We start from the raw sequence: 25,360 nt of genomic DNA on the forward strand, positions 1-25,360 counted from the left end.
CCACAAGATTCACACCACCAAGTTCAGGAATAGTTGCTACCCCCTCCACCATCAGACTCCTCGACAACAAACTCAATCAGGGACTCTTTTAAAGACTCTTACCACTTTACTTTAAAAAAAAATCTCTGTATTGGAATCAGTTGGCTTACATTTTAAAAACATGTTGACACGTGTACTTTTGTGTACGTTTTTTTGGTTCCATTATCAATAAAAGTGGTAATTCTGCCTTGCCCACAGGAAAAAGAAATTCATGGTTGTATATGATGTCATGTGTATACTCTGACAATAAATCTGAAAAAAAAAATCAAATCAACATCCCAACTCCATGCCAGCAACATGCACAGCTTTTCATCAACTTTCCTGGTAACTGCTTCAAAAAACTCTATGAGATTGATTAAACACAACCTACCACACACAAAGCCATGCTGATATCCCTTTTATCCAAGTACTCCTCTTATATAATCTCTTCCCGTATCTTACGATCCTACTGATGTCAGGCTCACTGGTCTATGATTATTCTAAGAGCCTTCCTTAAACAATGGGACAACATTAGCTTTCCTCCAAAACAGTGGTTCTCAACCTTTTTCTTTCCACTCACATACCACTTGATTCCCTATGCCATCGGTGCTCTGATTAGTAACGTGGTATGTGGGTGGAAAGAAAAAGGTTGAAAACCATTGTTTTAATCGTACCTAATTGACTCGTTATGTGCATGGTTTCATAGGAAACGGGCCAATGACAATTTTTCTCAAGCAAAATATTTCAGTAATTATTGGGTCTAGAACAGTGATTCTCAACCTTCCCTTCCCACTCACATAGCACCTTAAGCCATCCTTTACTAATCACAGAGCACTTATGGCACAGGAATTATTTAAAGTGGTATGTGAGTGGAAAGAAAAAGGTTGAGATTTACTGATTAGATAAATTCAATTCCATTAGCACTACTAGTAAACATTTGTCATCTGACCACACAGCTCCAGGGCATAATTATTGGTTGAGCACCAATAGTTTCCCAAGAAAACCACAGGCCACAGTACCTGGCCAATAACAAATTGAAAGTTGCCCACTAAATCTGGTCAGGTGGCAGACCTCTCAGTGGGGGAGGGGTGATAGTGACCACAACTTGCTGAGCTTTAGCGTAGCTATGGACAGGAATAGGAGGAGTCAAAATTGTCCCAGACTCCAATTTCTGTGAGTATCTGTAGTGACAGGGAGGGAGACCACTTGGATTTGGGCTTGTCATCCAATGTTCCAGCTGCTTACGGTTAATATGTTTGGATCAATTCACTGGAAGTCAGTGGTAACTGTTCTTCATGGCTCTGCATGGTGTGTTTTCACCTGTTGACTGCATGTACATGGACATGTATTGTTGCTGCCCTTGGCAATGCTGTTGTCTTTATCGAATAGTGTTTGTGATTGACAGTGACTTTTCTTCCTGGGAAGCTGTCGTTTGATTTGTAATGTGGGGTAAATTGGGATGTGAGCAAATTAGGTCTTTATTCCTTAGAACGTAGAAGGCTGAGAGGGGATTTGATAGAGGTGTTTAAGATAATGAGAGGGATAGAGTTGATGTGGAAAGGCTTTTTCCATTGAGAGTAGGAGAGATGAATACAAGAGGTCATGGGTTGTGAGTTGACAGGCAAAGGTTTAGGAGTAGCATGAGGGGGATCTTCTTTACTCAGAGAGTGGTTACTGTGTGGAATGGGTTTCCGGGTAAGGTGGTGGAGGCAGGGTCAATGTTGTCATTTAAGAAAGAGTTGGATAAGTATATGGATGGGAGGGGGATGGAGAGATATGGGCAGAGTGCTGGTAGGTGGGATTAGAGGAGGGTACTTGGATCAGTGTGGACTAGAAGGGCCAAATTGGCCTGTTTCCATGCTGTAATTGTTATATGGTTATATGGTTAAAATGGGAAAAGGTTTAATTGTGGACAGGCTAATTACGATGCGATGAGGCAGAAACTAAAGAGATTAAATTGGGAACAGAGGTACATGGGAGAAATAATAGAAATAATGTGGAGGATGTTTAGGGACCACTTGCGCAGGGCTCTGTATAGGTTTGATGTATTGATGGAAAAGATGGTAGGAAAAGGGAACTGTGGTTGACAAAACAGGTAAGGCAGTTAGTTAAGAGGAAGAAAGCATACATTAGATTTAGGAAGCAAAAAACAGGAAAGAGCTCATGAGATTTGTATCATAGCCAGGAAGGAAAAGAAAGGGGGCATGAGAAGGCCTTGACAAGTAGGATTAAGGAGAATCTCAAGGTGTTCTATGCATATGTGAAGAACAAAATGATGATGAGAGTGAAGGTAGGCCATAAAGGATAAAGGAGGAGTGAGCATGAGGTTGAGGAGTCCTAAATGAATATTTTGCTTCAGTATTCACCAGAGAAAAGGACCTTGGTCAAGGTGGTCAGAATTAAAAAAAACATGTCCTGGGCCATGTTTAGATTAGGAAAGAGGAAATGCTGGATCTTCTTAAAACTATTAAGATTCAAGTTTCAATTTATTGTCATTGTAATAAAACAATGTCATATTACATGAAATTGCTTTTGCCTGCTGTAAGTTAAACAGATTTGCCATTGGCAGAAAGAGAAAGAGAAGCAAAAGAGAGTCACAGATATCTGTAAATTCACCTCCCACAGACACACAGGGTCCAGTCCAAATCATCTGCAACCCGGGCTCCAGATCCGACGGCCAAGCACCTTTGGCACCCCCTTGTATTCTGCTTCTGATACATAATACCCGTTCGGCCAGTTTTGAGCCAGTCTCCAGCAGTCCACAGTCTGGCTCAAGTCTCCTGACAACAGTCTCGAGCAGCCCCCAGGCTCCATGGGTTCCTTGCCTAGAGTTGCCAACAACCCGCTGCATGCGTGGCATGGTCAGCATCCCGTGAGTCCTCTGCTTCTTTTAAGACAGGGGATGCTCTCACCATTTTCTGGCCCTGTGCCAGTCCACTGCTCCTCTGGTGGCTCCTGCCGATCATAGATACTGCTATCTTGGACACAGACTCCATAGTCGCGGGATTTTAAATGAAACTTTTGTCGGCTCCATTCAAAGCCTGTGTCAAGCTGATGGCAGTTGACTGGGAGGTTGGACCCCGGGGGAGCGCTGTATCTTCGCTGCTCGCTCCCTGCGGGTCTGCACCAACGGCAGTGCTGCTGTTACAGCAGCTCCAGCAGTGCCGCCATTTTTATTGATAAGTCCCCAGGGCCAGATAAGATATACCCCAGGTCCCTGTAGGACAGGAGGAATGAATTAGCTGGGGTGTTAGTGAGGAATTCTGGATCCTCCTTGGCTAGAGGGAATGTGTTGGAGGATTGGAGATGGCAAATGTGTTTAACCCTTTGGACTTTGTGCCCCTGTTTTCAGGGACTACCAACAAGTGCATATACTCTGTGTTGCTGTTTTCAGGGACTACCACAAGCACAGAGACTCCGTGTCTACATTTTCTGGTACTGGTTTCATACCTAACCACCAGATGGTTCTTACTGGTGTCCAAAGTATATATAATAAATGCTTAAAAAATGGCTGGAGTCCAGAGAGTGATAAAAGGTAATAGGGAGAATCCTGAGAATTATAGACCGTTGAATCTTACATCAGTGGTGTGCAAACTATTGGAGAGGATACTTAAAGACAGCATTTAAAAGCATTTGGAGAAGTACTGTCTTCTCATGGTTTTGTGAGGGGAAGGCCATGCCTCACTATCCTAATTGAATTTTTTTGAGATAGTAACAAAAGAAATTGATGAAGGTCGGGTGGTAGATGTGGTGTATATGGATTTTAGTAAGACTTTTGACAAGGTTCCCCATGAGAGACTCATTCAAAAAGTCATGAGGCATGGGATTCATGGAATCTTGGCTGTGTGGATTCGGATTTGGCTTGCCTGTAGAAAAAGAGAGTAGCAGTGGACGGAAAGTGTTCTACCTGTGATCAGTGCAGTTCCACATGGATCTGTTCTGGATCCCCTGCTCTAGGTGAAGAAGCAGAAGGATGAGTGAGTAGGTTTGTGGATGGTACAAAAGTTGGAGGAGTTGGGCATAGCATTGAAGGTTGTCATAGGTTAGAAAAGGATATAGACAGGATGAAGAGTTAGGTGGAAAAGTGGCAGATGGAGTTCAATTTGGATAATGGTAAGTTGGTACATTTTGAAAGGTCAAATGAAAGCTGAGTACAGGGTTAATGGTCGGATACTTAACGGTGAAGAAAAGCAGAGGTTGCCACGCAGATTGATAGTATAGTTAAGAAGGCTTATGGGATGCTGGGCTTTATTAGTCAGGTGATTGAGTTCAAGAATCAAGAGATCATATTGCAACTCTACAAATCTCTGGTGAGACTACACTTAGAATATTGTGTTCAGTTCTGATCACCTCATTTTCGGAAGGATGTAGAAGCTATGGAAAGGGTGCAGAAGAGATTTATCAGGATGTTTCTAGATTGGAAAATAAATTTCATGAGGCAAGATTAGCAGAGCTAGAACTTTTCTCTTTGGAGTGAAGAAAGATGAGAGGTGACTTGATAGAGGCCTACAATATTCTGAGAGGCATAGTTAAGGTAGACAGCCAAAGCCTTTTTTCTAGGGTATGAATAACAAAACACGAGAGGACATCTGTACAAAGTAAAGGGAGGGAAGTTTTTTTCACAGAGAGTTGTGGGTATCTGGAATGCCTTGCCAGGAGTGGTGGTGGAGCCTGAAATATTAGGGGCATTAAGGAGACACTGAGAGTGACCCATGGATGAAAGAAATATAGAGGGTTATGAGGTAGGAAGAGCTTTTTTTAAAAAAATAGGAATATATAGGTCAGCACAACATAGGACCTGTACTGTGCTGTAGTGTTTGTTCCTCTAAATACCTCTGCTAGGGTCCCTGCAATTTGCGTGCAAGCTTCTCTCAAGGCCTGAGGAAACATTTTGTCAGGCTTTGTGGAATTATCCACCTTTATTTGCCTCAAGACAGTAGGCACCACCTCCTCTGTAATCTCTTTAGTGTGCATGACCTCATTGTTGTTTTGCCTCACATTACAGACTCAGTGTCTGTCTCCTGAGTAAATACAGATGCATAAAATCCATTTAAGATCTCCCCCATCTTTAGTCTCCATGCATAGATGGCCATCTTGTCTTCAAGAGGACCAATTTTGTCCCTTGCTCTCCTTTTGCTGTTAATATATTTATACAAGCCCTTGGGAATTTCCCTCTCCTTGTCTGACAGGGTCATTAAGGGCCTATATAATTTCAGTGAGATGTTTATATACTGACATCATTTTGCAATAAAGGCCAACAATCAGTTTGTCTTTCTAACTGCTTGCTGGACTCACGGTGATTTGTGAAGAAGGGTATAATTCTCCCTCCCAACACCAACAATTTTCAATTTCATTTTCCCATAAGAAAGATGGGTTGTGAAAGCTGAAGTTACATGAATGTATTTATATTGTTTTGTCTGATAGGATGCAAGCTCAAATATTCCAAGAGAAAGTCAAATGGAATATTAGAAAATATTGAGAGGAAAAATAAATTTAGAGCAACTATAAAGAGTAATGAAAAATGACTGGCACATTATGTATAAGGGAAATTGGACTAAATTTTAAAATCAATATGAAGTTATTTAAAGACAGGAAGGAATTTGAAAGTTTATAACTTGAATCTATTCCTGGTCCAATTCATCTTCCAATCTGATAGTACTCACACTCCCATCAGGCAATGGTGCAATAAAAATATTTAACATTAGCTTCATCAAATTAATCTGTAATCTGTGGGCACAACTGTATCTATAACATTGAATGCTCTGGCTAAATAAATGGATTTTTTTTGGCAGTAGCAAATAGGATAAAAATTAAAACTTGCTATATTTTAATTAAAGCATACATAGATCCTTCCTTCAAATCCCCAGGCCTGACAAAACATTCCCTCAGGCCTTGTGGGAAGCTAGAATAGAAATTACAGGGACCTTAATAGAGGAATTGTTACTTAGCAAGTGAGAAAACTATTTAAATTCATAAGGTTCTTCATTTTGGTTTCTAGTTGTGCTGTAATTGGCTGCAAAATATGTGGTAATATATTGAATGAAGATTGAAGGTCATTGAGCTTAGAGTACAGCAGGTCAAATATAAAGGCCAAATGTAAACGCTCAACTTCAAAACTCAACCGCAGTAAATATGGCAACAACAGTACAACCAATTACTGTAAGTATGAACTCATTTGATTCAAATTAAAGGAGTTATAAGGATTGTGGAGCTACAGGCTAATGGTAATTAACACCAGCAAAAGACACTAATTTGTAAGGCTGTTATTCTATAAACCTTGTGCAATAGGAGTGCTGTACCCATTGAACTTTAGTTTTATATCATCAGCTGTAAATGTTAACTTTTTGGGGAAACTATTTACTGCTAAACATAGTAAAATATTTTAACTCAAGACAAGTTTCAAAAATAGTCTGTTTCAAACCAGAATTTTCATTCTATCTTGAGATTAATTTAGTTACAACAGTTAACATACAGCTACATTAATTATGACAAGCTATGACAATTTATAAATGCTAATTACTGGATTGTGGAATACTGTTTTGAAATATGTTTTATTGATGCTGCTGTACCATGTTTTAAAGAGGACAACTTAAGAATTCTCATACAATGAAAAGAATTACTTGTGTAAAAATTTGCTTAACATTGAGGTGGAGTTTGCTGGAAGTTTCTTGCACTAAATTTGTTATTTTTCAGCCTGTTACAAGTGTGGAACTTGAGCCACCTCCTGCAACTCTGAAAGTAGAATTCCAAACCCTTTTGACACCAGAAGCAATCCAGTTTCTGGCAGAATTGGTTTCTATGTTTGATGCAGACATCGAAGAGGTATGTTTATTTTTGGAGCGTGGGAGTAACAAGAGAATTCAAATAATTTTCTGTCTAATAGTAATAATCATCACACATTAGATTGTTTGAGGCAAATTTAGCTTTACTTCCCCACTGGTAAGGATTCAACTCTTTTGTCGTAAACAGCCGTATGTAACATTAAACATATTTTAATTTCTGTAGAACAATGCAGAAAGGTGACATTTGCCTCTTCCAATCCTTAGTCCTTTTATTTCACTGAACAGTAAGTTTCATTCTTTATTTAACTGTCTTTAAATCTTCTGCCTCGTTATTTTGTTACCGTAATGTTAGAAGGACACAAGTAATTGAGCACATATACATTAAATTTGGAGATTGTGATGTAAGAGTGCAATAGTTTAAAAATTATACATAGAAAAGTGAACTTTTTTGGAATTATATATTAACTGGTATGTAATGAATCTTATTAGCTTTTGGTAACAGATTAACTCAACGGGAATGCAGTGCAGCAACCAACAGCTTTACTTGAATGTACCCTGTTGTCTGTACATTGCAAGAATGTGAAAACACTTCAACATAATGACAAGAAATGAATGTATTAAAGGACCAGAAAGGAAGAGTTTAGATTAGGATCTGGTATCGAGCAATCCATGGCATGGACAAAGGGTTGGTCTGAAAGATGAACCATTTATTGCAACTCTTCATTATTTCAGATCATTTATCACATTCTTCCTAATATAGTGAAAAGGGTTCTTCTGCGAACAGATTGTCTCTAACATTAAAACAGTCGTGTAAACAGAATATAAAATGAAAAGAAAAATCTATTGTATCAAGCAAGAGGAGCACAAGATCACTGTTGTGGTGTGGGAAAAGAGTCCGAGCTGTGAAGGGGCCTTCTGTATGTTGGCTGACTTTCCTCGACAGAGGGAGGTGTAGATGGAGTCCACAGAGAGGAGAGGTTTGCGTTATGTTATGAGCAGCATTCACTGCTTTCTGTAAATGCTTCTGATCTGAAATAGAGCAACTCCTGTACTACGCTGTGATGCATCCAGCATGCATGCTTTTGATGTATCTTGGCATAATTATATTCAGCTGATTTTTTTAAATGATAATCTTTAAGATCTATAATGCTGTGAATTTATTACCTTTTAAGTCCTTCATGATTCTCCCTTGCAGGCACATCAATAATAAGTTTTGTCTTCAGGTGAAATAGGTTGAGAAGGATTATTAATTGGAACAAGGGATCAAAAACTGATTATCTTGTAAGGCCACACATTTGTCCTTTGATTTTATTTGGTGAATTGTATGGAAGTAGGGCAGCAGACAACTGAGGAATGTAGGTGTCTTGACGACAGATCTGTTTTGCTGACTTTGTTCAGAAAGTGGTTTCCTGTACTGTTCCAACACATGTCAGGATTGATATGCTTGTAGGCAGTATGCATGCTGACAATGGCATCCTAGGAAAACCTTGTGAAGTCTCTATCCACCAACTTCTGCCAAAGGAGTGGAGGAAGTATGTTTAACTCTCTTTCACTAGAGAGTCTTGATCCCTTATGCAAGAAATTCACTAGGTCATCTCTCTCCTAGCAACATTGTCACTTCATAAAAGTGACCTTTGAGTGCAGGACATTTGGTGTGAATTTGCACTGATGGCTATGCCAGTTCTAGTTTTGATTATTTGTATTCCATGGATTTACATATACAGTGGCATTGGCCAGCATTTTTAAATTGGGATAAAATGTAAATATGCATCCAGGCTGAATTGGAATAAATAAGTGGTGGATTAGAACTCTAGTTCAGGAACAAAGGAATTTCTACTCACCAGTCCATTAAAACCTAGTTCACATCTTCCCATGTTCTTCATTTATGATCTCCCACTAACCCCATTTTCCACATTCCTCCACATAAAAAATTGAATAATGCTTGGACATCCTTAGGAAATATGTTATCATGTATCAATATACATTAAAGGCCTTGGCAAAAATATCAAGTCCTCTCCCAGGATCCTTCGTGAGATCTTCAAGAGAGCGTTCTTAATAAAGGTATGAAAAGCATGGGTCAATTCAACAGCAGCTGTAATCATATGATTCCAAAATGCTCGGGTAGAAAATTGTAATGATTCCATAAATGAAGAGAGTGTAGTGGGGTCACTACGGTTATAGTTTGAGGTAGGAAAAAGACCCGCACACCAAGGGAGTGTAAACAACACTGACTTCATAGGCAGCCAGCCTTGTCACCACCGGGGCATGTCCCAGATGTGCAGGCCAGGATTGGACCCCCTGCGATCCGCTGGCTGTGATTGGCTGATTCAACTGCTGTACCTGCGGCCTATGGGAGCGGGCGTCTCATCCTGCATGCTGTCTGCCCGATCACTGTGTTTGATGACTGTTTGCTGTGTCAGCCCATGGAGTGGGCCGCAGGCCACTACATGACTCCCCCCCCCCACCCCCTACCTCCCCCCCCCACCCAGAGCCAGTGATAGGGACACTGTCTTTTAGTGGCTGATCTCTGTGCCGGTTAATGTCCAAATGGGCCAATTTCAGCTGGGTGAGCTTGAAGGTCTCCCTGCCACCAATGTCCAACATGCAGGTGGAGTCATTGTGTCTGACGACTCAGTGTGGCCCTTCATAAGGCTGTTGAAATGATGGTCACTGGGCCCTCTTAAGATTGAAGGGGGAAAATTATAAGGGGAACATGAGGGGAAATTTCTTTACGCAGAGGGTGGTGGGGATGTGGAATGAGCTTCCGGCAGACATGGTCGAGGTGGGATCATTGGTTACATTTAAGGAAAGACTGGAGCGTTACATGGATAGGAGGGGACTAGAGGGGTATGGACCGGGTGCTGGTCAGTGGGACTAGGAGGGTGGGGATTTGTTACGGCATGGACTAGTAGGGCCGAACTGGCCTGTTCTGTGCTGTAAGTGGTTATATGGTTATACACGAATATTTACGGTAAGTTTTAGGAGCAGAGAGAATATTTTAGTGAGAACAGTTTTTACCCAATAGATCTATGTAAAATAGAAATGAATTGATCATTGTACGTTTAGTAGATTTGAGGCATAAGATATAGTATAATTTTGGGGGAGTTAGGTGGGTGTATGAGCCTGGCCTCTGTGGAATCTAGTGGGCAGGTGTGGTTTTTTAATCACAACTCCTATAGATTAGGGGTATAAAGACGCACAGTTAATGAACACCTGGGGGGGGAGGGGTTTCTGTTCTTTGTATTATGAAATATTTAGTTAGTATTCTGGATGTAGGAGGAGTGGAGATGGAAAGTTGGATGGTTATTGGATTTTAATAGAGTTTAGATGGCTGATAAATTGAATTTTATTAGTATTAATATTAATGGGATTCAGAATCAAATAAAGCAGAAAAAATATTAGTTTATATGAAAAAATTAAAACGGACATTGCTTTTTTACAGGAAACACATTTGATGGAAAAAGAACATCAAATATTAAAAAGAGATTGGGTAGGAACTGTAATGGCATCATCTTTTAATTCTAAGGCTAGAAGAACAGCAATATTAATTTATTAAAATTTACCAGTTAAAATATTGGATATTAATATAGATGTAGCAGGGAGATACGTTATGGTGAATTGTCAGATTTATTTGGAACAATGGACCTTAATGAATGTATATGCACCAAATTTAGATGATGGCAAATTTATGCAAGATTTCTTCATGAATTTATCAAATGCCAACAGAATAGTTATATTGGGAGGGGATTTTAAATTTGCTTTAGACCCTAAATTATATAGATCGGGAGATAGAATGATGAAAAATAAGTTAGTAAAAATTATAACTGATTAGATGAAAGATATAGATATAATGGATATATGGAGAAAAATCCACCCAAATGAAAGAGATTATTCTTATTATTCTTTTCGATTGTTAAACATATTCACAGGTAGATATGTTTTTAATTTCTGCACAACTTCATTACTGAGTACAAAGAGTGGAATATCAAGCGCGGGTTTTATCAGATCATTCACCTTTAATTTTGTCTATTTAATTGGAAGAAGAACAAAAGGTAGGTCATGGATGGAGGTTAAATACTACTTTGTTGAAGAAAACGGAATTTTGTGATTTTATGAGGCAACAGATAAATTTTTTTCTAGATACTAATAAGGATTCAATTGCGAGTAAGTTTGTATAATGAGATTCAATGAAGGCATATTTGAAAGGTCAAATAATGTTATACTTCAAAAATAAAGAAAAAATATATGAAAGAAGTAACTCAATTAGATAAAGAAATAATGAAATTGGAGAAGGAAATTCAAGAACATAAAGATGAGGATAAGAGAAAATTGTTAGAGTTGAAGAAATTAAAATTTAATGCTGTGCAAACTTATAGTGGAAAGAGATATAATGAGAACACAACAAAAATATTACGAGTTGGGTGAAAGGGCCCTTAAAGGCCATGGCAATTAAAAATGGGACAGATTTCTAGAACAATAATTGCTACAAAGTAATTATCAGGACAGATAAGATAAAATGCAGGAAATAAATGATAATTTAAAAGACCTTTTATGCTAAACTTTACCATTCAGAGTCTAAGAGAGGTGATAATAAAATAAAATATTTGAGACAAATTAAATTACTGGTGTTAAAGGAGGACGAAAAGATAAGACTGTGTGAGAATTTTTCAGGAAAAGATGTTTGAGACTCTAATGTCTCTACAGAATAATAAGGCACCAGGTGACGGTTTCCCACCAGAATTTTATAGAGTTTAAGGAGCTATTAATACCTGTATTGATGGAAGCCACAAACGAGCCTGCAGCTGACGTGGACTTTTACCCCCTCCATAAATCTTCGTCCGCGAAGCCAAGCCAAGGAAAAAAGAAAGATGGAAGTATTAGGTCAAATAAAAGAGGTTTATGATCTACATAAAACAGCATTCCAGGTACACAATCCTTTATCCGGCACCCTTGGGGGACAGTATGTTCCAAATTTCAGATTTTTCTGGATTTCAGAACAAAAGCCAATGTCCTCAGATTTAAGCCCATACGAATTGTGCTGCCATACCCACCCTTTCCAGTTGTGCTGGCATCTCTCTCCTCCCTCGCCCACCCAAGTCGCACTGCCATCTCTCTCCCCCGCCCACCCAAGTTGTGCTGCTGTCTCACTCTCCTCTCCCTGCCCACCCGAGTCGTGCTGCCATTTCTCTCTCCCCCTCACCCACCCGAGTTGCACTGCCGTCTCTCTCCCCCCGCCCACCTGAGTCGTGCTGGCGTCTCCCTCTCCTCCCTCCCACCCAGCCAAGTCACGTTGCCATCTCTCTCCCCCACTCGAGTCATGCTTCCATCTCTTCCCCCTCCACCCAACCTAGTCACGCTGCTATCTCTCTCTCTCTCTCATACACTCTCTCTCTAGCTCTCTCTCTCTCTCTCTCTCTCTCTCTCTCTCTCTCTCTCTCTCTCTCTCTCTCTCTCTCTCTCTCCCTCCCACCCTCCGCTGTACCAGCACCAGGAAAAAAATGCCAGTTTTTGGAGAATTCTGGATTTTAGATGTTCGGATAAAAGATTGTGTACCTGTCATTCCAAAAAAGAGAAAGATTGTTTACAGGCTTCTTCAAATAGACTATATCATTATTGAATACAGACTATAAAATTATATTGAAATTATTAGCTAATAGGCTAGATGAATTTTTGCCGAAGTTAATAAATTTAGATCTAACTGGTTTTATTAAAAATAGAAAAATAGCAGATATATTGGAACAATGGACCTTAATGAATGGATATGCACCAAATGTAGATGATGGCAAATTTATGCAAGATTTCTTCATGAATTTATCAAATGCCAACAGTAAAATTTTAAAGTTTGGTAAGTATAGCACAAAATAGGAAGATTCCTGTGGTAGCAGCAGCATTAGATGCAGAGGAAGCATTTGATTGATTGGAATGGGATTTTTTATTTGAGACACTTAATGCTTTTGAGATTCCAAATACTTTTATAAACTCGATAAAGGCATTGTATGATCAACCAAAAGCAAAAGTAATTATGAATAAACAAACCTTTCAACCCTTTTTGCTTGAAAGGTCTTCTAGACAAGGTTGTCCATTATCACCCTTTTGAACCATTGGCAGAAGTAATTAGAACTGATAATGAAATTAAAGGATTTGAAGAAGGTAATAAAGAACATAAAATTAGTTTATTTGCTGATGATGTTATAGTAAGTTTAACGAGACCAGAAATATCTTTAAATAGGTTGAATGGGAGATTAATAGAGTATGGGTTAGTATCGGGTTATAAAGTGAATGTTGATAAAAGTGAAGTAATGCCTATGGTGGAAATGGATTACAAATGGAAATGGCAAAATGAAGCAATTAAGTACTTAGGAATTAAAATTAGTAGAAATATAAGTAATTTGTTTAAATTTTTTGCCATTGTTAAAAACATTGGAAGAGGATTTGAAAAGATGGAAAGATTTACCAATAACATTACTAGGATGAGTGAATTGTATTAAAATGAATTTTTTTCCAAGAATACAATATTTTTTTCAATCATTGCCCATTCAAGTACCAGAATTTTTTTCAAAATTTGAATAAAATAATTCGTGAATTTCTTTGGAAAGGTAAGATGTCAAGAATTGGTTTAGAAAAATTAATGTGGAAATTTGATCAGGGTGGACTAAGACTACTAAATTTTAAGAATTATTTTAAAGCAGCTGAATTGATGTTTTTGTCCTCCTGTTATCAATGGGATGAAAAACCAGCCTGGATTCAAATGGAAATGAATAAAATTGGTGAAACTATTCTGAAGTTAATTTTGTATAAATAGAATAATGAGTCATTTGAAGGAACTAAAGATTTTTCCGTATTGAAACATATTTTAAACATATGGAATAGAATTCATATTGAGAGAGGAATTAAAAATTATCATTGACAAAAAATGTTGTTAAAACAAAATCAACTTCTTCCCTTTTACTTTGAATAATTCTTTATCTGATAATTGGTAGAGTAAAGATTTACAGAGAATAAAATATTGTTTCTTAGGATCTTTTTTCTTAGCTTTTGATCAATTAAAAGATAAGTACAATATACATAATAATACAATTTTTGTATATTATCAATTAAAAATGTATTTGAAAGAGACTGGGAGCAGATTTGAGACTCCCTAAACAAAGTCAATTTGAAGATATAATAACAGATACATTTGTTGTTAAGAAATTTATAACTATGTTTATCAAATTACAAGAGACTGTAAAGAAAAAAGATTTGTATAAATCAAAAATCTGATGGGATAAAGATTTAAATATACAAATTTAGGAGGAGATTTGGACAAAATTATATTATGACAGTGTTATGAATACAGTAAATGTTAGGTATCAAATGGTTCAATATAACTTTCTTCATCAATTGTATTCTACTCCACATCAGTTAAATGGAGTTAATCCTAATTATTCAAATAAGTGTTTTCGAAATAGGGACTTTTTTTCATTCAGTGTGGTCTTGTGAAAAGTGGAAAGGTTTTGGAATTAACTGAGTTCATTATTAGGGCAAATTATGAAGATAAAGATACCAAAGGATCCAAGAATAGTTTTACTTGGAGATATTTATGAAAAGGATATAAAATTAAAATTGGACAAATACCAAGAAAATTTTTTAAATATTACAATAGCAACTGCAAAGAAATGTATAGCGATATCATGGAAAGATGATAGAGAAGTGTTATTAAGTAGATGGTGTAGCTGACCACTACAAAGAAACACATACATACTGTGTGGCAGGTTAACCTCACTCATTTATTAGGGCTGGAAAGGCTGCTTTTATATTGTTCAAGTTCCTGCCGTTTTTGCTGATTGACTGAGTCATCCATAGGGCATATGAATGCCCTTCTTCCCCAGACTGGTTCTGCTGAGTTAGCTGGGCAGCTTGACCTAGTGCCATTTTAGGACTGTTGGTTTGATGCTGTCCCAGCTTCTACCCCTGCTGGTTCGTTGTCCTGGGAGTTGCTTTAGCAATCTCTGTCCGCATCTGCTGCCGCGCAATGTGACGGCCCGATCTCCACAATTGCAGGCCACCACAATGGTATAATGAGAAATTGTATCTTTATAAAAAATTGTGTATAGTTTAAGGAAACAAGTTGAAAATTTTTATGGTATTTGGAAACCATATATGGATTTTATTGATCATTTTCCGTCCACCTCTTCTATCTTATCCACTCCTCTTAATTAGTAATTTTTAATCGCAATTAATGATTATCTATGCTAATATTATTGTATATTAATTGGTAGGTGTTTCTTTTCTTTCCTTACTTTTGAGTGGGAGGTGGGATGGGGAAAAATGAAAGAGACGCCAGTGCGACTCGGGCAGGCGAGGGGAAGAGGGTTGTATTATACACGGGGGTAAAATTTTTCTCCCTTTTTCCCCTCAGATGTTTTTTTGTATCATTGGCAATGGGTATTTGATTAATGTTTTATTCATTTTTTTCCCTGTAATGATGCAAACATTTAAATATTTTTTAAAAAATCAAGCCTGGCCTGAGAACCCCTCGGCAGAGGGATGATACAGTTGGCTATTCAGCCCAGGAAGAATTCCATTGACCTGTGGAGTTTGAGAGCACTGTGCTTCTTCAAGATGTTAGCAAGTTTTCTCCCTCATCACTTCTCCATCCCTTCATGGTGAGATACTCTATCAGAAGTCAGTCCTTCCAGAGAGAGCTCATCATGGTCATCCATCCCAGACAGTGACAAGGAGCAGCATTTCATCAGTCTGGTAGCAGCTGCACTATGTGTTTGTGGAGTGAGGGAGATTGAGTAGGAAGAGGTGTGGGGCAGAAACATTGTGGGCTAAGTCAGTTGAGGTAGAGGGTATTTACCATGTAAGCTCATGCGTGTGTTGTTATTAATGTTTCAGTTTGATTTATAATTTGATGTTGCATTCATTTAAAATCTTTCTTTAAAATAATTCAAGCAGTATAAATCAAATGATGTGTAACTGGGATGAATATGAAATGTCATGAGAGATAGATCAATATATTCTACAGTAATCTCTCCCTCATTATTCCCTTATTTGTTCCTCAAAGCCTAAACTCCATGGATGGATGGCACCATTAAATCACTGAGAGCCAGTAGCTAAAGCACACAGAATCTAGAGCAAAGAACAGGAAAGCACAGTAACAGGTCCTTTAGCCCACAATGTCTGCTCTGAACACTATCCAAATTAAACTAAATCTTTTATGCCTGTACATGATCCATATCCCTCCATTTCCTAAATATCCAGAAGCTTCTTTCAGGCTACTTTTTTGTCTGGTTCCACCACTACTTCTGGTAGCCCATTCCAGGCACTTCTGTGTAAAATAAAAAATTGCCTTGCACATCCCCTTTAAAGTTTGCCCCATCTCACCTGAAATGCATGTCTGGAAGTAACATTCCATTCCCATCAGTTCTTTGTTTCTTTGTTAGTCCATCAAATGGCATGCAGTAATTTGCGTTATTCAAGCATGTTTCATTCTGCAGATATTACAGCTGAGAATTGTTAAAAAGCTGGATTTGAATCGCCAAGGTGGTCTCCCTGGTTTCTTGCCCCATACTTCACATATCCGAGAAGATCAATCCTGGAAAGTTCAGCCTGTCCCACAGAGATTGCAGAACAGGCACATAGACCTTGGGGATGTGTCTCCAGCCAACACTGAACACTTCACCAGGGCCTTGCGTTCTACTGCTCAGGGCATTCAGGTAAGATCTTCTACCATTAGATAAGTTACTTCAAAGGATTTGAAAGCAGAAGAGTAAATGGACACACATCTGATCTTTTAAGTTGCTGATGTTTGAACTTGGGTGAACAAGAAGATAATGATGATATTGAGTTTATTGTCATGCACACATATACAATGTACAAAGGCTCCAAAATTCTTACTTGTTGCAACCAAACAGGTACATTGTTTTAAACTAGCATTCTAGCCTGCCGCTATAAAATAAATATTTAGTTGCAATGGCGCTGTTTACATCCGGAACCGCACGGATGGCAGTCTCTTCAATCTGAGGCGCCTGCAAGCTCACACCAAGACACAAGAGAAACTTGTCCGTGAACTACTCTTTGCAGATGATGCCGCTTTAGTTGCCCATTCAGAGCCAGCTCTTCAGCGCTTGACGTCCTGCTTTGCGGAAACTGCCAAAATGTTTGGCCTGGAAGTCAGCCTGAAGAAAACTGAGGTCCTCCATCAGCCAGCTCCCCACCATGACTACCAGCCCCCCCACATCTCCATCGGGCACACAAAACTCAAAACGGTCAACCAGTTTACCTATCTCGGCTGCACCATTTCATCAGATGCAAGGATCGACAATGAGATAGACAACAGACTCGCCAAGGCAAATAGCGCCTTTGGAAGACTACACAAAAGAGTCTGGAAAAACAACCAACTGAAAAACCTCACAAAGATAAGCGTATACAGAGCCGTTGTCATACCCACACTCCTGTTCGGCTCCGAATCATGGGTCCTCTACCGGCACCACCTACGGCTCCTAGAACGCTTCCACCAGCGTTGTCTCCGCTCCATCCTCAACATCCATTGGAGCGCTTACACCCCTAACGTCGAAGTACTCGAGATGGCAGAGGTCGACAGCATCGAGTCCACGCTGCTGAAGATCCAGCTGAGCTGGATGGGTCACGTCTCCAGAACGGAGGACCATCGCCTTCCCAAGATCGTGTTATATGGCGAGCTCTCCACTGGTCACCGTGACAGAGGGGCACCAAAGAAAAGGTACAAGGACTGCCTAAAGAAATCTCTTGGTGCCTGCCACATTGACCACCGCCAGTGGGCTGATAACGCCTCAAACCGTGCATCTTGGCGCCTCACAGTTTGGCGGGCAGCAACCTCCTTTGAAGAAGACCGCAGAGCCCACCTCACTGACAAAAGGCAAAGGAGGAAAAACCCAACACCCAACCCCAACCAACCAATTTTCCCTTGCAACCGCTGCAATCGTGTCTGCCTGTCCCGCATTGGACTTGTCAGCCACAAACGAGCCTGCAGCTGACGTGGACATTTTACCCCCTCCATAAATCTTCGCCCGCGAAGCCAAGCCAAAGAAGAAGTTGCAATGGTGCAAGAAAAAGGGTGGTGTTTTACTCGTGCAGAGTGGTCTTTTTGTGGTGCTGGAGTAGTTTATGATTAGAGTAGTAAGAGAGGTTTCATGACCCTGATAGATATTTGGGGGTGAAAAAAAAACTGTTCTTGAACCTGGAGGTGCTAGATTTCAGGCTCTGTTCCTTCATTCAAAAGGCAGCAGCAAGGAGAGGTTGTGACCAGGGTGATGACCATATAACTATATAATAATTACAGGACAGAAACAGGCCACTTCAGCCCTTCAAGTCCATGCCGAGTACCTTCTCTCACCTAGTCCTAGTGAGCCACACCCATCCATAACCTTCAATACCCCACTCACCCATCCAACCTTTCCTTAAATATTAAAATTGAGCTCACATCTACCACTTTGGCTGGAAGCTCATCCCACACTGTGGGAAGAAATGACCCCTCATGTTTCCCCTAAACTTTTCCACCTTCAATCTCAATCCATGTCCTCTTGTTTGAATCTCCCCACTCTCAATGGAAAAAAAACCTATCCACATTTACTCTATCTGTCCCCCTTCATAATTTTAAATAATTCTATCAAATCACCCCTCAATCTTCTATGCTCTAGGGAGTAAAGTCCTAGCTTGTTCAACCTTGCTCTGTAGGTCAAACCCTGAAACCCAGGTAGCATTCTTGTAAATCTTCTCTGCACTCTCTCCATTTTGTTGATATCCTTTCTATAATTCAGCAACCAAAACTGCACACAATATTCCAAATTTGGCCTTACCAATGCCTTATACAACTTTAACATGACATCCCAACTCCTGTACTCAATACTCTGATTTATGAAGGCCAACATACAAAAAGCTTTCTTTACCACCCTATCTACATGCGACTCCACTTTCAGGGAATTATGTACCAGAATTCCTAAATCCTTTAGTTCTACTGCACTCCTCAATTGTTTACCATTTAATGTGTTTGACCTTTGCTGATTAGTCCTACCAAAATGTAGCACCTTGCACTTATCAGTATTAAACTCCATCTGCCATCTTTCAGCCCACTCTTTTAACCAGTCTATATTCCACTGCGTTTTGAAAACCATCCTCACTGTCCACAACACCACCCATCTGAGTATCATCTGCATACTTACTAATCCAATTTACCACCCTATCATCTAGATCATTAATATATATTACAAACAACAATGGACTCAGTACCAATCCCTGAGGCACTCCATTATTCATCAGCCTCCAAGTTGACAAACAATTTTCCACCACTACTCTCTAGAATCTTCCATCCAACTATTGTTGAATCCATTTCACTACTTCAACATTAATTTCTAATGACTGAACCTTCTTAACTAACCTCTTGTCAAAGGCCTTCTTAAGGTCCATATAGACAACATCCACAGCCTTCCCTTCATCAACCTTCTTTGTAACCTCCTCAAAAAATTCGGTGAGATTTGTTAAATATGATCTACCATGCACAAAGTCAAGTTGACTACTCCTAATCAATCCCTGGTTATCCAAATTATTGTATATCCCCTCCCTAAGAATGCTCTCCTTTAATTTATCTATCTCTGACATCAGACTCACAGGCCTATAATTACCCAGTTACTTTTAGATAGTGGAGCAACATGAGCTACCTTCCAATCCTCCAGCACCTCCCCCGTGGCTAATTACATTTTAAATAATTCTGTCAGAGCCCCTGATATTTCTAACTATCTTCCCTCAAGGTCCTAGGAAATATCTTGTCAGGACCTGGAGATGTATCCACTTATTCTCTTATCATGGAGATATTTTCACCAGTGGGCAAGTCACTTCAAACCGAGGTGTCAAAATTTCATCCATTGTATGTTTCATCATTTCCTTCATGGATATTTTCCTGTTTAATTTCCATGTGTGTCTTTTCTCTGCAGCTCCTGTATTCTCAGTTGCATTGGTTGCTTTGACTCGAATCTTTTTTTTCTTTATCTGCCAGCTGTAGCCCATCACTTTCCTACTGTTACCGCTGGCTCATTCTGAATCAATGCAGACCAATGGGAGCCATCATATTTGTAACTTAGATAGCAGTATGGAGCAACAGCCTTTGTTTATTGGTCTAGATTTTTATCAAAGTGTGAGTGGTTGCTGCTGACCTGGTAGGAAATTGCAAATAAAAATGCTTTGATCTCTGAAGCAACATACAATTTGCTGGAGGAACAGAGCAGATCAGGCAGCATCCATGGAAAGCAATAGGCAGTCAATGTTTCAGGCTGAAACCCTGTTAAAAGTTAAATAATCACAAAAAACTTATTTTAAAAAAAGTAATAATTTTCGTTATTTTGCCAATCTGGGTGCCAAACCATTTGGGATTTCTGACTGGTCAACAATTATCAGTTTTACTGTATCTGAATGAATGACAGTGGATTCATATACAATTAGATTATTGAGGTGAGAGAAATTGTTAAGCAAGAAGTATGACTCAATTTGGCATGACAAACTTGTCTCCATTGTTAAATAGATCTGTAGACACAAAATCTTCAAAGGTATTCAGACAGTGGATCAGACATGAATGGTGGAGCTGGCTTGACCGGCTGATTGGCTCTCCTCCCATTCTTTATGTTTCTATTCAACATTTACACTGAGAATAGTGGACAAATGATATCAGGTATTGAAGATTTTACTGCAGAAGAGAGAGAGCATACAGTTTTTGGATTTTTGCAGTAAGCAATGTCTGTATATCCTTCAGAAGTGTTTTCAGATTCACATTCCCGAAAGTACACTCAAATGACAAAATCTAGTCTTTTTTCTTAAAATGTCTATCATTGCCCCATCTTATGGATACTGAGGTAATTGCTAACCCTTAGATTAGACTAGAGTTATAGACGCCTGCAATATTGAAACGGGCCTTTGGCCCGCTGATTTTGTTCTGGTCATCAACACCCATCTGCACAAACCTGACATGAATCCCATTGTATTCTTCCCATTCACTGCTCAGAGATTCTATCATCCACCTTTACAATAGAAGTAATTTACTGTAGCCAATTAATCTACCAACCTGCACTTGTTTTGGATATGGAAGAACACCAGAACATCCAGAGGAAACCCATGCAGGCACTGAAGAACATGCAGTCTCCACCTAGAAAACAGTGGAAGTCAGGGCAGTGTCCAGGTTGTTGGAGTAGTGAGGCAGCAACTCTTCTAGCTGGGCCATTCTGCTTCCAAAATTACGCTAACCAGATTGGCTGACTCACTGTAGATCAGAAAATTAATTCTGTGTTTCTTAGTGATGTATCAGGCACATCTAAGCTCTCAAACCTTTTGGAGATCACTGAAAGAAAGATGAAAGAGAAATATGATCTACCATTTATTCTACAATACTAAATGTTATCAAAGAAAGGTGTGGGCATTAAGCAAATGTCTATAATTCCTTCTGGGATCTGATTTACACTGAAGAACAGCTGGTTTGTAACAACCTTTCACTGCTGTGATATCACATAACTTTGCCTTAGTATAGGGAGAAAGTACACAAGTTCCCTTCATCATTTCTATCACAGTAGATTTGGCTCCACATCACCAGTGTTTTAAGGGGGGGGATAATGTGTCAGAAATCAAACCACTGCTTTTTCACTCTCATCTCTTCAAGTGCATGTTTAAATAATTGATACATTTTGATTTGCGTTTACAGACAGATTTTGATGATGGTCACTGTCCAAACTATTTTAATCAAATCCAAGGACTTTTCAATGTTTACAAAGCAGTTCATAGCCAGTTTCCAGGTAAGAATCCAGCCTCTGTTTAGTGCTTGGCCAAGCAACAGCTTACATTTTAGGACCCAGAAAAGGCTTGTTTGCTTTTTACGATTGGCATGATTGTGGAAGCCAGGTATTTCAGGGCTCCCATTAAAATTACTCCAGGAGAATACATGCGGTCAGTTAGCAGAAAGAATGGAACTGGATACTGAGGATCTGGGTAGAGCTGTGGTTCTCAACCTTTTTCTTTCCATCCACATACCACATACGAGCATGAACCACAGAAGCAGGAGTAGGCCAGCTGGTCTCTTGCAACCGCTGCAACCGTGTCTGCCTGTCCCGCATCGGACTTGTCAGCCACAAACGAGCCTGCAGCTGACGTGGACATTACCCCTCCGTAAATCTTCGTCCGCGAAGCCAAGCCAAAGAATAGATCCAGACTTGACCTAAATTCCTGCTCTCTCCCCATACCCCTTGAGACTCTTGTAGTCTGTCAGTCTCCACTTTGAATATATTAAATGATTCTGCTTTCACATTTCTCTGGAGAAGAGCATTTTAAAGATTCTTCAGCCTTTGACCTATGCCTGGTCCCACTTTTTTGTGTTATTATTTATGGAATCCACTATTTGTGACAGTAAGAGTCTACTTTAGTCCATATCATATTAGAAGACCTGAAAAATTTGCTACATTAAAATAACATATTGTAGCCTTCTGAGTGATTAGTCTAAAATAATGCAACATACATTTCATACTTTGTATTTATCTTCTGAAATTCCATTTTGGTGAAGCCAATGAAATTGAATTTCAACAAAGAAGTGCAGTTTGTATATTTAGTGCCTGGAACCATGAATTATCTCTTAGCCGAATTATGTCTAAGTGGTAGAATTATTTTCAGGCAAATATAATAGTGTTCCTAGGATATTATAATTCCAGTAAGACTTCTGCATTCCAAATATTAAGGGTGATTTTTCTACTTGCGTGGTTAAATCATGGATGTACCCAGGGCCGGATTAAGGCCAATTGATACCCTCAGCACAGCCAAACAAGGGTTCCCCTTCAACCCTTCCATTGTCTAACTGACAATAAGTGCTGAATGTGAAATAATAGATTAAAAATTCAATTTTCTTCCAGGCCAGACCCCACAACTATATTAAATATAATCTGTATACATACATTTTTTTTTTCATTTATTGAAGGGGTCCCAGTTTTGTGGTCAGCTGCACCATGGAGAATTCGGCACTTGAAAAATCTTTGGAGGGCCCCCTTCCCTTGGTGGGCTAAATATGCTTATTTTGCTTAATGATTAATCCAGGCCTGAATTTACTGGCTGCAGCAGACTCATTGTCCCACATTAACTTGAGGTCCAGGATATTATTACTTCATCCCATCAGTGATTCCCCAAGCAGTAGGAATGATGACTTCCTTGGAATTGGTCATTGAGAAAGGAAAAAACTGTGTACAAGGGATTTGCAATGGCCTAAAGAGCATCATATGTGGTGAGAAAGGAACTTTGGCAAAGGAAGGGGCCCCAAAGGGTGTTCGTCTGGACTTTTTAAAGGGATTGGTAAAATGGAGGATGTATTTTGAGTATGCTGGAGTATTTAGAGTTTGAATGATTAGAAATGTGTCTTTAAATACAGACTCAGATGATACAGCTCTTGGTTAATCCAGAATTAAAAATACCATCAGGATTTAATGTTGTTATTAGTGTCTTGCTTATCTGGGGTGGATGATTTTCACATGACAGTGTGAGGCAATTTAAAGTGCTGGGTGTGAGTAAAGCCCTTCCTTAGCCAGTATATTCAGATGTTGAGAATTACTAGTGACCTTTATTAATCTGCTGGCTAATTGAGTTTTACCATATCACCATACTTAGGATTCAATAATCTTCAAATGAGGAAATCATACCAAGGACAATATTTCTTAGCATATACAATGGCTATAGTTAAATGTTTACAGTGTTGTTGTATTATGTGTCTAGATATCCCACATATCTCAAAGATTCCCATTCTCATGCTAAGACCAAGAGCATGGAACATGGTTGAACACAACATGCTGGTATGTTGTTCTTTGATTTGAAAAGCTATTTACTTATTACAAAAATCAATTATGTTGATGCTGGCAGTTCTAACATTTCATATGAAATGTATATTAATTACAATTACTAGGTTAATGGAAAGGAAGTCCCAGGTCCTGTGTTTGATTTTGGGCTACTGATGTACCACTGTGGACGAATTTTGTTTGAAAATGAATGCGGTCCTTTCTTTTATCTCTCAAAGGTACGTTGAATGATTTTTTTGCAGTCTTGTATCACTGTTTTTATTATGAGTTGTTTTTCTGGCATCTTAATTCGGTCCAGATTCAAATCACTCCCATTCCCTCTCTAGGTAAAGTGTACTGGATCTGGAATCAGGAGGTATCCAATTAGGAAGCAACCTATTTGTGTTCTAAAATTGTTTGGGATCGTGTTTCCAGATTTTTATCAACAGACTACCTCAATAGTAGCAGTATTCAATGAATGCCAAGTCACAGAGAATATTACTTAATGGAATTTCATTGCTCCACATCAAAAAAGTGAGCTCTTTACTGTTAGGTCTGCTTTGTTCATGAATGAGTGAGTCAAACACCAGACTGAGTCGAAATCAAGGTTCTTTGTTCTTTATTGCCGGATTATAACACTTGCAACTAACAGTGTTAGTTGGAGAAGGCGCATTCTGCCGTTATCAGCAAGTGGTGTTTTTTATATACCTTAGGATACGTACTTAGTAAATTATCATACCATGACATTGTCCAATGAATAAACTGTTGCTATCCTTCTCTGCTAGTTTCCTGCACATCAATTTGTCATCCCCACTCTTATCTTGAGAGTACAAGGTCACAACTGCATCTTGTTACGGCCCAGCACTGGGTGACTCCTTCTACATTTCCAGCTCATGATGTTTTTACCTAACATTACCCAAAACCTCCAACATATTTTTTTATTATTTGTTAAAAGTAATGATGAAAAGGCTGCTTACTATAGTTTATGAGCTAGAGTGTGATACATGGGAGTTGCTGGAGAGCAAACCAGAGAAAAGGCAGTACCAGTGCTCCTCTGTCAGTGTGTCTGAGAGCAGATAGCATCTCGGGTCAGAGACTGTACCTGGGACCTTCCTAATTGTTGCTTTACCAGGCAATGCATGTACACACTTATCTACCTAGGAACTTCATGTGTTTTAGGGGCTATTTGTCAGATCTGATGCTCTGTATTGAGGTTAACTTCCATGTTTTAATTTGAAGAGTCACATGCTGGAGATAATTATGTTCAAGTAAAAATCTTGCAACGTTCCTTCCTCTCTCAAATTACAGGATTACCACCCCCTGGCCCCCCAATATTCGGGGAGGTTAAATTGAAACAATTCCTTGAATCTTGGATGGAAGTAAAGATCTCATGACACCATTCAAAGAACAATGATCTTATGGCTAGTGTCATAAAAACAGAAGGCTGGTCAAGGCAGTTTGTGCACTCTTGTGGGCTAGTTGGCTGCCATGACTCAACATTAGAGCAGTGCCTCATAGTTTAATAAAAATAGCACTGTGCTTTTACCTTGTAAATGTTGTTTGATTGCTGTATTTGCATATTAATTGTCTCTGAAATTCATAACTAAATTTTTTATTTTTGTTTTTTCCATAAATATACATAGAAAAACTCTCCAATATTAAAAAAAATATATAAAACTTTCTCTTTACAAAAACAAACAAAAAAAAACCCCTCCCCCCTCCCTTTCACAGTATAAATCCACGCACCATCAG

At 39.1% G+C, this 25,360-nt stretch overlaps 1 protein-coding gene across 11 annotated transcripts in view; it reads left to right on the forward strand.

Moving 5' to 3' along the window:
* Nucleotides 1-25,360, forward strand: part of ugl (ureidoglycolate lyase) — a 72,189-nt gene that overhangs the window by 1,114 nt on the left and 45,715 nt on the right. For 9 of the 11 annotated variants that reach the window (XM_069925352.1, XM_069925360.1, XM_069925351.1 and 6 more), the window contains 7 exons: nt 6,017-6,177; nt 6,712-6,840; nt 10,243-10,290; nt 16,283-16,501; nt 21,505-21,595; nt 23,550-23,626; nt 23,737-23,847. In XM_069925352.1, the coding sequence (XP_069781453.1) occupies nt 6,151-6,177; nt 6,712-6,840; nt 10,243-10,290; nt 16,283-16,501; nt 21,505-21,595; nt 23,550-23,626; nt 23,737-23,847 (702 nt within the window). In that variant the 5' untranslated portion in view covers nt 6,017-6,150. Of the gene's footprint in view, nt 1-3,531; nt 3,554-6,016; nt 6,178-6,711; nt 6,841-10,242; nt 10,291-16,282; nt 16,502-21,504; nt 21,596-23,549; nt 23,627-23,736; nt 23,848-25,360 lie in introns of those variants that run through there. The other 2 variants (XM_069925358.1, XM_069925359.1) reach the window with 2 other exon arrangements.

This window comes from Narcine bancroftii, chromosome 3 (genome assembly GCF_036971445.1).
Source record: "Narcine bancroftii isolate sNarBan1 chromosome 3, sNarBan1.hap1, whole genome shotgun sequence".
NCBI lineage: Eukaryota > Metazoa > Chordata > Chondrichthyes > Torpediniformes > Narcinidae > Narcine > Narcine bancroftii.